This window comes from Xyrauchen texanus, chromosome 30 (assembly GCF_025860055.1).
Source record: "Xyrauchen texanus isolate HMW12.3.18 chromosome 30, RBS_HiC_50CHRs, whole genome shotgun sequence".
Lineage (NCBI taxonomy): Eukaryota > Metazoa > Chordata > Actinopteri > Cypriniformes > Catostomidae > Xyrauchen > Xyrauchen texanus.
The window spans coordinates 30,854,533-30,866,881 of record NC_068305.1 but is presented as its reverse complement, the minus strand read 5'-3'; the positions used below and the strand labels follow the sequence as shown (position 1 = coordinate 30,866,881).

The following is a 12,349-nucleotide window of genomic DNA, read 5'->3' as shown; positions in this document are numbered from 1 at the left end:
CACACACACACACACACACACACGCACAGTATTCTTAAGGTGAAAGTAAAGTGTCAGAGTGTAAGTTGCTATTTGCATGTGAATGAAGATGCTTTTTTTCAGTATGTTCAACATAAATGTTGAATTCTGAATGTTTATTTTCATTATTTATTTTTTGTATTATTATTTATTCTCTGTATTAGCTTAAAGCCCCCAAGTTTACAATAGTTACTGTATTCTTTCAATAGCTCTAAGAAAGGGTGGCTGGGTGACCTTTTTATTTTTTTATTGAATGCTAGACATCAAATTGTTGTTATTTTATTCTGAAAGAAGAATTACAAGATGCACTTTTTTTTCAGTAAGCTAGGCCTATGTGTTTTCAAGGCTTCAAGGTTTTATTGAATGCTACCTCTGACTAAGAATGCATTACTTTGCACTTGTATAGTCTTTTATTTTGGAATTTTAAGAGCAATAAACATATATTGCAATGTTAAGGAATTCATTTTTTTTTTTTCATTCAGATATGTAAATCAACATGTATAAATTGCTATTAGTCAATTAATGGGGAGATAATCGAAATCGAATCGGACTGGAAAAATGAATCGTTAGATTAATCGATGCATCGGAAAAATAATCGCTAGATTAATCGTTTAAAAAATAATCGTTTATCCCAGCCCTACCCGCAAACAATCTTTGGACACAGCATGTTGCATGCTCACTCATGCACGTATACTAAAGACACATCACCTCTTCTGTGTCCCATAATGTTCCATTGTCACTCATGGCACACATGTTTTTTTGTTGTTGTTTGTTTTAGCAAATGATGTCATCACGCTTAAATTGGTAAAACCAAATGCACCATTTATTTTAAGTGTGGACCCAAGTAAATATTGCTTTCATAATCATGTGAACCGTGCCACAGTTCCATTGCAACCGAGCGAAGACCATCTTCTGCAGGTAGTTTTGGATTATGTACCATGGTCAGCTCCCCGTTCTGCAACACAGCTTTCACATTATCAATATTACATTCAAACCGTGCTCTGTTTCAGACTAAACTGCCAACGTGAAAGCCCCCTATGCCAGATGATACCAAACTGAGCCAGATTGACTCGTCTAATATTTTTTCACAAATAAAAAAGGGGTGAACATTTTTCATTTGGAATTTAACAATGTACACAAATCAGCACATCAGAATCAGTCTTTAATGACCTGCATTGTCCTTATGAATACATCTTTGAAGTACAAAATGAAGCAATTCAATACATCCCAAATTTGGGATTGCAGATAAATGGAGAAGTTGAAACAGCATCTAAATTGATCAACATACTGAAAATCTGTGTGATAGGCCTATATATTTAAGATGTTGTAATGAGCTTCATTTACTGCTGTAATCTAAAGCTTGACAAATGAGTGGACTAATCCAATCACACTTAGAAAACCATGGACAGCTAAAACAACACAGGGTCCATCCTGTTTTTCCAGCTACACTTGCACTGCATTAAACAGACAAACGGCCTCCGTGGATTAACAAGTGATTTTACACATGCCCTGTTGCCAGCTGGATGAGGCAGCGGAGGCCTTTTGGAAGACACACAATGTATTTACACACTGCCAAAACGATGCTCTGGCACTACACTCAGCACGGCCAGAGATGCTTATGAAAGCTTGGGAAAAAAGGCTTAGTCTAAAGCTAAAGCTAGCCAGCACTGAAGGCCTTGAAAATGCAGCACATGTGCCGTGCATTACAACCCAATTTATGCAGTTCTTGCTACATTACCACAGTTCAGGTGCATGTTAATCTATCCAAAGGGCTTAAAATCAAGCAGCCTGAGCCTATAATCAGAACAGTACAAAAAGGCAGTTAGGTAGCTTGTATTCAGTTTTTTTATGTCTACAATTAAGAGCATAGTGGAAGTACTTGCCTGCAAAATTAGACTTTTATTAATCACCAGGTGCTTCTGTGCTTTTCTAACCACAATGAAAACTTAGTCAGAATGGGAAACTGGTCAACCCACCCTGAAATAAGACCCTCGTCATTTAAAAAGATATCATGCAAATGCATACCCTGAGGCTCAGCCACCATGCAGAGGACTGCAGCTGTCGCCGTCTGTCTGGAAACAGGCAGCGTTTCACAATTGATCTGGGAAAACAATAATAAATCTAGAATCCCTCTGGCTGGCCAGAGAAGCACACTGAAAAATGGTACATTGAAGAAGCTGGAAGAGAACTATCCCAACAATTTGGCAACTTGTCAAATTCATTCCAAACTATGGGGAGGTCCGAGCTGGCACTCCGTCATCTTCATCAGTCCCTTAACAGGATCCAATGGGTGGGATTTTTGCTCTCCATAAGTAAGTGTCACAGAAGCAACAGCTGTTGTATCCTGGTGACAATTACAATCTGAAGCTTTCATTTGCCAATTTGACACTTTAAATTAAACGTCATCAACATAAATGTGTATGCCTTCATTTATACTTTGTGTCTTTCCATTCAATACCTTTCTTATTGCATTGTGCAATCCCTTAACATTCCATCTCTCTTTTTTGTTGTTGCCTGCATTTATGGTGAAATCACATATAAAAAAAAAGAGTGAAGCATGACATGAATGTCTGTGGAAAACTATGCCAACAATGCTTCAAGGACAGTCATTTCAAGTAAAGCTAAAACAGATTTTTTTTTTGTCCAAAATAGCCTGGAACTGATAAAGCAGAATCAGTCTCTGGGTCAACTCAACTAAGGTATAAACCTTTAAAATATAGCAGAAGTGATCACAAAACAAAAAAACAAAACAATAAAAAAACACCCAATGAAAATCCACCAGAATAAATCTTTTTTTTTATTTATTTTTTACATTTAAGTAAAAAATAAAATAAAAACACACACACACATACATTATATTGGTAATTATTACACTTTCAACAAACCATTTCAAAATCTGATACAAACAAGCTCGAAAAGATAATCGTTACAGGCATAGTTCCCCTAAAAATTATAATTCCCTCATCATTTATTCACCTTCCCAGAAGTGCATGACTTCTGCTAAACACAAACAAAGACAAAACAAAACTATTTTTGAAAAGTATATTTTTCTAAATATTTCTGTTCTTTAGGTCCTTACAACACAATTGAACATGTAACACAATTTTGAAGCTGCAAAATTTAAATAAAGGCTGCATAAAAATAATGCATAAGACTCCAGAGAGTGTGGGTGAGAAACAGATACATTTTAAGTCCTTTTTTCTAGCCCATCAATCGCCACTTTCACATTCTTCTTATGTTTTGTGGCAATTCAAATTCTTTGTGCATAATCGACACCTACTGGGCTGGGAGAAGTGTTTATAGTAAAAATAAAAGGACTTAGATATTGATCTCAACTAATATAGGTTTAACCACCGGCGTTTTATGGATTACTTTATGCTGCCTTTAAGTTCATTTTGGAGAATCAACATTTTGGTACTTGCATTGTAAGGATCTACAGAGCAGAGATAATCTTCTAAAAATCTTCGTTTGTGTTCAGCAGAAGAAAGAAAGTCATATACATTTGGGATGGCATGAGAGTGAGTATACGATAAGAGAATTTGAATTTTTGGGTGAACCATCCCTTTAAACAATGTTGCTCACACGAGACAACCAACTGACAACTCAAAGTAACCGCCAATGGGGGACTTCACTGTAAAATACAGTATTAGTACGTTCGTAAACCAGACAACTGAATAAAGTACACACATTTTACATAAATATACAACGAATCTGCAACGCTATTAACGTCAGTAAGAACTTCTCACATTCTCATATTAACCATTAATAACGGACACCAACCGAATCTTGAGTACTACTACGTCTATTTATAATTTAAAAAAATATATAACTTCTGTTGGTTTTACTTAAATTTACGGAGAGAAAAAACAACGAAATCTGCATGACAAAATTATCTAAATACTCTATTTTTTTCTAGAGTGAAGGGGAGTCGCACTTCCTGCGGCTGTGGGAAAATTGAGACGTTTGACACAGAGCTAGAGCGCGCGCTGACTATCACAAAAATCCGGGGGAAAAAAAAATATTTTCCAATTGTATAAAAAAAAAAAAAAAATCAGCGAACACAAACGAAGTCATATTACACTTACCAATAATCTCAGCAAATAGTTTTTCCAGTGGATTTGCTTCTTTAAAAGTCTTCCAACTCAGCCCTCAGACAGTGCCACCTTCCACTTCCCCACTACAGTTGCAGTCAAGTGAGTGACTGTACTAAATATTTCAGCAAAGACAGCCGCGTGAACACAGCGACAGGAACTCCTATCCAAGAAGGCCGCATGAGAAAAACATTTCAAAATAAAGGCCCTGTTCCAAAAACTGCAACAGCAATTTCAAAAATGCATATATGCATATATATATACACACACACACACACACACACACATACTCTTTACCGTGATAAACATAAAAATATGACAACTGTTCCAAAAAAAACTGTTTCAATCGGTGTAAGCATTTATAAAAAAAAAATAATAATAAAAAACACAAATCAAAAACCTTACTCAAACTCATAACACTGATAAAGGCAATGCGTATGCCTTTAGTTAATAATGGTGCTAATTATTCAGTTCACAATAGTTCATTAATTTGCCATCCACCAAAATGCATGATAAATCAATTCCATTGAATATGGCAAACAAATTTTAAAGATTTGTCAAAGAAAATTTAGCAAATCCAGGTAAGGGTCATAAAGGTAATTGAAAATTCAGAGTAAATCAATAGATTTTTCATTTTCATATATTTAAATTTTACATACACAGAAGTTGAAAAGCACATTTATTGTTTTGACATTTTACAAGATCTAATTGACCGTTTCCATGACAAAGACAAAGTTCTCAGTTTCAAAAATTATAAACTGTGTATATATGAGAATATAAATTACAATATACAGAATTACAATGACATTTCAATAATGAATTCACTCAGTAAATAAAACAGATCAACTAATGTGCACTACTCAGTAGTGGGAGACCCTACTGAGCAAACGGGGACATCTAGTGTCCTTTAAAGTATATAAGGGACTCATAGGATGAAGGAAACGATATCATCATGACCTAATTAATTAAATACATAATAATTTATTTATTTATTTATTTAACTACTTTTGTTAAAATAAATAAAACATGTTTTTTTGTTGTTGCTTTTTTTGTTGTTGTTGTTAGTTTTTGTTATTTTGCTGCAATCATTTAATCATTTAGTGTTAATTTGATTGTTAAGGTGTGCATTTTGCTATTCCAACATCATCCGGAAGGGGGCCCTGTGTATCCAGATTAGACATGTTGGGGTCCTTCTGGGTTGTCCTCCAAAAAGAGACACCACTGGAACAAAGTAATGTTTATAAGACCAGCTAATCTAACAAATTGTGTTACACTGTATAGTTTCATTAATTTAATACAAATATTCTATTATTTCCCTAAAGGCCCAGAGACTATTTGACATTCTTGGTCAGGTTGACTTGATTAACATAAAAGCGCAACATCTTTTTTAAAGGGATAGTTCACCCAAAAATGAAAATTCTCTCATCATTTCTCACACCTATGTCACCCAGATGTGTATGACTTTCTTTCTTCTGCAGAACACAAAATTAAGATTTTTAGAAGAATATCTCAGCTCTAAAGGTACATACAATGGAAGTGAATGGTGGTCAGAACTTTGAAAAATCAGGGCACCATACAAGATTTTGACGTGTGAATGGCGAGCTCTGCGCACTTTGAAGTTTTAATATTTTTTGTGTCATAAACCGTTGAGATTCAATACACCCTGATTCTTAACTGTTCTAGGGAGACAATATGTCAAAGAATTCAAAATCCTCGGGCTCTAGAAACATTAAAAAAAAAAAACGTACGTGCTCTAGCTGAAGCCCCCGAGCAGCAGCCGAACAATTGATGAACGTGACGGCAATGCTGACGAAGGTCATTGCTGACTTGGAGGAGTTTGCTATAATACTTCGATCGATCACTGCCATGGAGATGAAGTTCATTGAGATGGTTACAAGAGTGGGGGATGTCGAGAAACTGATAGATTATCTGGAGTCATGGAGAGGGTAAGCTAATAGAAACTTTGTGGAACCATTAGAACTCCCTAAACAGACGACTGAGCAAAAACAAAATTTTGGATTCTGAGAGAACCTTGGAAGAGCATGGCTCCAGGGCCAGACGTTTTTGCCGCTGAATTTTTTAGATGTTATGCTACAGAATTGGCTCCACTTTTGTTAGAAGTTTATATGGAATCATTAAAGAATGAAAAGCTTCTGCCAACCATGACACAAGCACGGATCATTCTGACTCTTAAAAATGACAAAAATCCAAATGAGTGTAAAAGTTACTGTCCAATTTTCCAGCTAGATGTAAAACTGTTGTCAAAAATTTTGGCAAACCGATTAAGTAAAGTTATGACATCTCTTATACATATAGATCAGGTGGGTTTTATTCAAGGCTGTAGCTCTCCTGATAACATTAGGCTTTCATTGATATCATGTGGTCAGTGGCAAATGATCAGATTCCGGTCACTGAGATCTCACTTGATGCCGAAAAGGCATTTGATATGGTAGAATGGGATTATCTCTTTAATATTTTGGAAATATACAGGTTTGCGAGTACTTTTATTGGATGGATTAAGTTACTTTATATACACCTGGTAGTGGGGGTACAAACAAATGGATTAATTTCAGACTATTTTACTCTGAATTCCACATTATTGTTCTGTCTTGCTCTGGAACCATTAGCAGCAGCGATAAGATGATTTTCCAGAGGTGGTAGCGGGAGGTATGGCGAATAAGATTTTGCTCTATGCAGATGGCATTTTATTCTTCTTCTCAGACACCACTAGATCTATGCCTTGCCTCCACAGAATTATTAATTCCTTATCCAAGTTCTCAGGATACAGGAGTCAATTGGTCTAAATCTGAAGCTTTGTCTCTGACACTGTACTGCCCAGCGAAGGCTTTTCAGCCAGGTGTTTTCCAGTGAAAAAACCCAAACAGTGCATTCAGTATTTGGCCATTTTATTCCCAGCAAATTTGTGTGATTTAGTTCCAGTTTTCGAGCGATGTGGGCAGGTGGGCTTCATTACATTTATCTATGATTGGGTAGGTTAATTTTATTCAAATTATTGTTTTTAAAAAGTTATTAAAAACTACCTGCTACAATCTCTCCCTGTAGATTTCCCCCTCTCTTATTTCAAGCAATTTGATAGCATAGCGAAGTCCTTCATTTGGAATGGTAAATGACCCAGATTACATTTTTATAAGTTACATAGGCCGACTGACAAAGAAGAGCTAGGACTACACATATTTTTTTATTATTAATCAGAGAAGTTAAGTTAAACCCAGTTATCTCACATTTGCACTCGGTATGGACAAAAGTGTCCAGAGTGTTTAATTCGGACATATTAAATGTTGCCTTGAATACAACTAAAAATGATGTATTAACAAGCCCCCTTTCTGCTGGACAGAGTGGATTGTGAGGGAGGTTAATAAGCTTGGTGACTTTGAGAGTGGAATGTTGACATCCTTTGAAAATTTGGTGATTACTGCTTTTGGAAAAGGTCATGAGGCATCAGTGTATTACTCCCTGCTAATTCAGAGTCTAGTGATGGATCTTTAACTTCTATCAAGAGATTATGGGATAAAGATTTAAACTTGGTATTGGAGGAGGGAGTGTGGTCTAGGATTCTAATAAACATCCAAGTCTGTATCTAGAGATGCAAGGGTGCACCTTATGCAATTCAAGATTTTACATAGATTCTACTGGACCCCTTCTAGATTGTATAGACTTGGTCTTAAAGACACACCCACCTGCTGGTGATGCCAATCAGAAGATGGAGACACAACCCATGTTTTTGGGGGGTATGTTAAGATCCAAGAATTTTGGTTGAAGGTTCAGAGTGTATTATTACTGTATTTTAGCCAATTGGGCGGTCATCAAAATAGGGGATAAACAAATAAAAAAATGGGTTCTGACCAGTGTTATGATTGTTTTAAGGGGATGGAAGTTGGCTGGAGCCCCCTCATTTCAGGAGTGGTGCGTGGAAATGGGGAGGGTGGCTGCTTTCAAGGAGGTATCATGACAAGGAGGTGTCCCCAGAAGGCTGGGGATCTGGGAATAATTTGATGGGAAATTGGGCAATTACTTGGCATTCTTGGGGGACTCTTGATCAGGGGCTGTGGAGAGAGAGGTGTAGTTTTAGACGTGTATGATTATTATATTATTTGTGTGTGTGTGTGTATACTTATGTGTGACCACAGGGATGTTCGTTGGGGGTCGGTGTCGGGATGGTGATTGGGGAGGGAAAATGTTAGAAGAGGGAGTTAAATGTTGACTCAATGTATAAATGTTTTGCATTTCTTTATCAACTATATCAAATCAATACAAAATGTAATAGGTTTAAAAAAAAAAAACAGCATAAAAGTAACCCATAAGACTCCAGTGATTAAATCCATGTTTTCTGAAGTAATATGAAAGGTGAGGGTGAGAAACGGATCAATATTTAATAAATTTTTTACTATAAATCTCCACTTTCACTTCCATTCTTCTTTTGTTTTTTGGAGATTTGCATTCGATATGCAAAATTCGATGCATATCGCCACCTACTGGTCTGGCTGATCAAAGGTGGAGATTTAAAGTAAAAAAGAACTTAAATATTGATCGATTTCTCACCCACACCTTTCATATCTTCTCTGAAGACACTGGAATCATATGGATTACTTTTATGTTGTCTTTGTGTGATTGTATGGATATATTGTATGGACATAAAGAGCTCAAATATTCTGCTAATAATCGTTCTGCAGAAGAAAGAAAATCATGCACATCTGGGAATGAGAGTGAGTAAATGGTGAGAACATTTTTAATTTTTAGTGAACCATCCCTTTAAGACTAGACTTACAGAAGAAGAGCATATGCCTTACTTGGTGTGCTTTGATGGGATATCTGTATTGCAAGAAGCCCCTCACATTACTCAGTCTGGGCACTGAAGGCCTTACTGGACATGAACATATCCCTGCATTATATTTGGAGGTCTGGGCAAGTTTCTTTTTGGAGTCCTTGTTTGCTGAAAGCAAGTCTAAACTCTGTGTGGCCCATTGTGGCCTTTTATGCATTTGCTTACCTACTGCTTAAAGATCCAAGGACAGAAACATCTGGGAAGGTACACAAATTAAATCCTTTATTTTTAATGATAAACTTTTAAATTAGTTTTCTTCTCCTAGCAACACAGTGCCTTCCTTTTCCTCTGTGCAGCTCATTGCCATTATGTTCCATGTACTCTATAGTCTTTTCAGTATGCACGATAACTTATGTAGTCTCTGGAGAATTCTTTGCATGCTGCCGTTTCTGCTTATTTGTATGAGAATCAACAGAGCAGTCACATGACAGTTATATTGGCTTCCTAAAGATTTGGACTTGCGCAACTTGTATGTAGAGTGGGATGGTATTTTTTGCCATTTTCTTGTCTTGTTGTATTGGAATTACATCTTCCCTTTAGGAGCCTGCAGAGATAAAGATGAATTCACATTTTCTGCTGTAGTTGAACTAAATATTTTCAAATGGTCACACAGAAACAAGTTTACTTACAATATAAATATACATAGTTAATAAGTTTGACTATATGTAATATATTTGGGAGAAGGGGTCATTTCTTAGCTTTTATTAGTATTGCAGCATATCTTAGAGTTATGTTTTCATTTTACCCCACAAAATATATCCACTCATATTTATGTATACTACACACACACACACACACACACACACACACACATTTATGTGTGTGCATGACAGACAAAATAGGTCCTAATGATTAACTGAAGCCATTCACTTACACGTTTCTTGCTTGTTTAACTGGGTCAACATTATTCAAGTAGTTAAAGCTTATCGTGTCGGTGGGGTGCCTGTCCGGATCTCTCCATGGTGGAAGTCCTTTGGCTGATTTCACTAAACCATTCCCATCTTTACTCTTCCCATGCTGTCTTGAGAGACCAAACTTTCCAGTTATAGGAAGTGACCCCTTACTTCCACTGCCAATTACTTTCACCTCAGGGATAATGAACTCCTCCTTTGCAGATATCTAGTCAAAAACATTGAATAGGTGACATGGAACAAAAAAACACCAAATACATTTTGAGACTTAGGGTAACCCTGACACCAAAAACATTTAGGGTTAACTTGACCTGCCCATTTTATTATAACTACCTTAACCTTGGGCCTGCTAATATGAAGTGCCTGCACGGTCACTATATAATGCCTCTTCCATACACCTTGCTCAAATGGTGTGGGAGCAAAAGTGATGCACCATCCTAGTTTCAGACATTTAGGCATCCAAAGCTGGTCAAGCTCCACAAGGTTTTTCCAATGCCAACTCACCTGCAATAAAAAATAATAATAAACTAGTTCTTTGGCATACTTCTACATGTGAATGACATATATTATGAGTGTGCATGTAGAATGGAGCATTTTACGCATGTCATAGAAACTTGCAAGGATCCTGCAATGCTAATAATGTTTTCTCATTTATTAGTGAATTTTTAATTTTGTATGTGTGGCACATACCTGTGCACACCTACATAGGCTTCTGGGGTCCAGGAAGGAAAAGATATACAGGGATAAGACCCTGGGAAGGGCGTTAGTGAAGTCGAGGGCTTCTTCTGGTACCAAATTGCTCAGAGTCTGTCTGAGATATTTCAGCTGGCTAACCGAACATCTAGAGAAAAAGCCTTGCAGCGCCTGTTTACGCTGGCTATCTGTCCACTTGTCAAACTGGGGTAGAGAGGGAGAGCAATTGAGCTACTATGAAGGCAAACAGGACATTTTGAATCAATGCATAATAAGAGAGAAATGTGCAGTCATGATGTAACATGAGAATCTGCACATGTTAGAAAAAGGATTTCGATCAGAACTAGAAGTGTGTGTGTGTGTGTGTGTGTGTGTGTGTGGGGGGGGTAACTGAATTAAGAGGGAGGATGCAGTTCAAACGATTATGATCACACAGGAAGTCGACATGTTGCTCCCGAATTGACCACATTCTGACAAATTACTGACAAGCGCCATCTCCCATCATACATTTCTGCATCTGTTATACTGTGGTGCAACTGAAAGCACGTTGAGTCAGCAGCATCACATACCTGGGTGTACCATGATGAAACCAGGAAATTCATTTGAAGGTTTCATTTTCCCTCTAAAATGAATGACATTTTGACTCCACTTTTAGGGTTGGGGTTTGGAATTAAATTAATAAAATATGCATTATTCTTCACTGTATTACTTAATTGACAACTAGCTTTAAATCTTGCTTTTTAAAAACACTTTACGTTCAAAACACTTGTGGATTCGCCACTGGAGGCAGTAGTTAGAATTTCAGTACGCACGGACAAATTTTTGCTGAATAAATTGACCTACAGTCGCAGAATTTACTGTGAGATTTGTCTGTTACAACTGGTTAAATTTTTCTAAGGGAATATCATCTACTACAACAGGATTCACCTCAACATGTGTTTAACGATTGTAGATTTCCAGAGCACTAAACTGAGAGGTATTCATCCAAAAAAATCCAGCAGTTTACCTCAACCTGGTTTTCAAAAGCCCCCTGGCACCCCCACTATGGTCCCCCAATGAACCATGGCCATTTCCAGCACTAAGGTCGATACAAATAACAAGAGACGATTCTTTGAAGAAATTGTCCATCTTACCCACTTTCCAATCAGATTTCTTCTTTCTTCAAAAACCTGCATGAATGAACACATATAATTCACCGTTGCTTAATACTATATGTAACTGTTATTGAAAAGTGTAAACTTGAACTAATCCCATTGAAACGGCATAATGATAAAAAAAAAAAGGTAAATACAAAATACAATATTGTTTGCTCAGTGACTGGTGCACATACCTGAGCTTTGGAGAGCTGATGATTTAGAGGGGTCCAGGTACTCGGTGTTGTCTGCATTTTAGAGCTGGGTGCTTGGGGCATCTTTCAATGAAGTTCAGACATTAAAACTCACCTCCTTCAAAACTCACAGATCTCAAACTTGCATTAGGTACTACAAAATCAAGGTCACCCACATTAAAGGTCTGACAAACAAATGAGCAGTGATTTCCACATTTGTAACAACACAAGGATAAAAGGAAAACATACATACAGTAGATTGTTTAAACTAGGAAACACCAAACCTACCATCTGCAGCAAGGTCAAAATCGGAATAAACATATGGTCACAAGACCATAATGTGTTTCTTGCTCCTTTGGTTTATTGATGGGGTTGGTGACTTCCTGCAGTCTCCATTGCAATCACACTCCCTCCTCGCTCTGTCCCACCTCTGTCCAAACACGCCGCCCCTCATTCCTGGCAACCA

General features: G+C 37.0%; 2 protein-coding genes across 11 annotated transcripts in view; both read right to left on the bottom strand.

The window, feature by feature from the left end:
• The window catches only part of fam49a (family with sequence similarity 49 member A), a 38,005-nt gene extending 33,768 nt beyond the window's left edge, over positions 1–4,237 (bottom strand). For 2 of the 7 annotated variants that reach the window (XM_052098973.1, XM_052098974.1), the window contains exon 1: positions 4,104–4,215. The gene's annotated coding sequence lies outside the window, so the exon portion shown is untranslated. Of the gene's footprint in view, positions 1–4,103 lie in introns of all 7 variants that reach the window. The other 5 variants (XM_052098976.1, XM_052098977.1, XM_052098972.1 and 2 more) reach the window with 4 other exon arrangements.
• A 4,924-nt stretch (positions 4,238–9,161) lies between these two features.
• Positions 9,162–12,304, bottom strand: LOC127623849 (F-box only protein 16-like). Of its 4 annotated transcripts, none has more exons than XM_052098410.1 (7): positions 12,172–12,304; positions 11,887–11,967; positions 11,690–11,725; positions 10,554–10,760; positions 10,197–10,367; positions 9,829–10,071; positions 9,162–9,496 (listed from the first exon to the last, which is right to left on the bottom strand). In XM_052098410.1, the coding sequence occupies exons 1-7, from the start codon at positions 12,202–12,204 to the stop codon at positions 9,476–9,478; spliced, it is 792 nt and encodes a 263-aa protein (XP_051954370.1). In that variant the 5' UTR covers positions 12,205–12,304; the 3' UTR covers positions 9,162–9,475. The 4 variants fall into 4 exon arrangements, with proteins under 4 accessions (XP_051954370.1, XP_051954369.1, XP_051954371.1 ...); XM_052098409.1 differs by having other exon boundaries at positions 9,827–10,071; positions 11,887–12,037; positions 12,172–12,233; XM_052098411.1 differs by lacking the exon at positions 10,197–10,367 and having other exon boundaries at positions 9,827–10,071.
• Between the last annotated feature and the right edge of the window lie 45 nt (positions 12,305–12,349).

Excerpts from the sequence above, each read along its gene's own strand:
- LOC127623849 (XM_052098409.1), bottom strand. The coding sequence starts at position 11,967 with ATGCCCCAAGCACCCAGCTCTAAAATGCAGACAACACCGAGTACCTGG. Across the intron at positions 11,726-11,886 it reads ATCAGCTCTCCAAAGCTCAG|GTTTTTGAAGAAAGAAGAAA; the intron begins GTATGTGCACCA and ends TCATTCATGCAG. Across the intron at positions 10,761-11,689 it reads GAAATCTGATTGGAAAGTGG|TTTGACAAGTGGACAGATAG; the intron begins GTAAGATGGACA and ends TCTCTACCCCAG.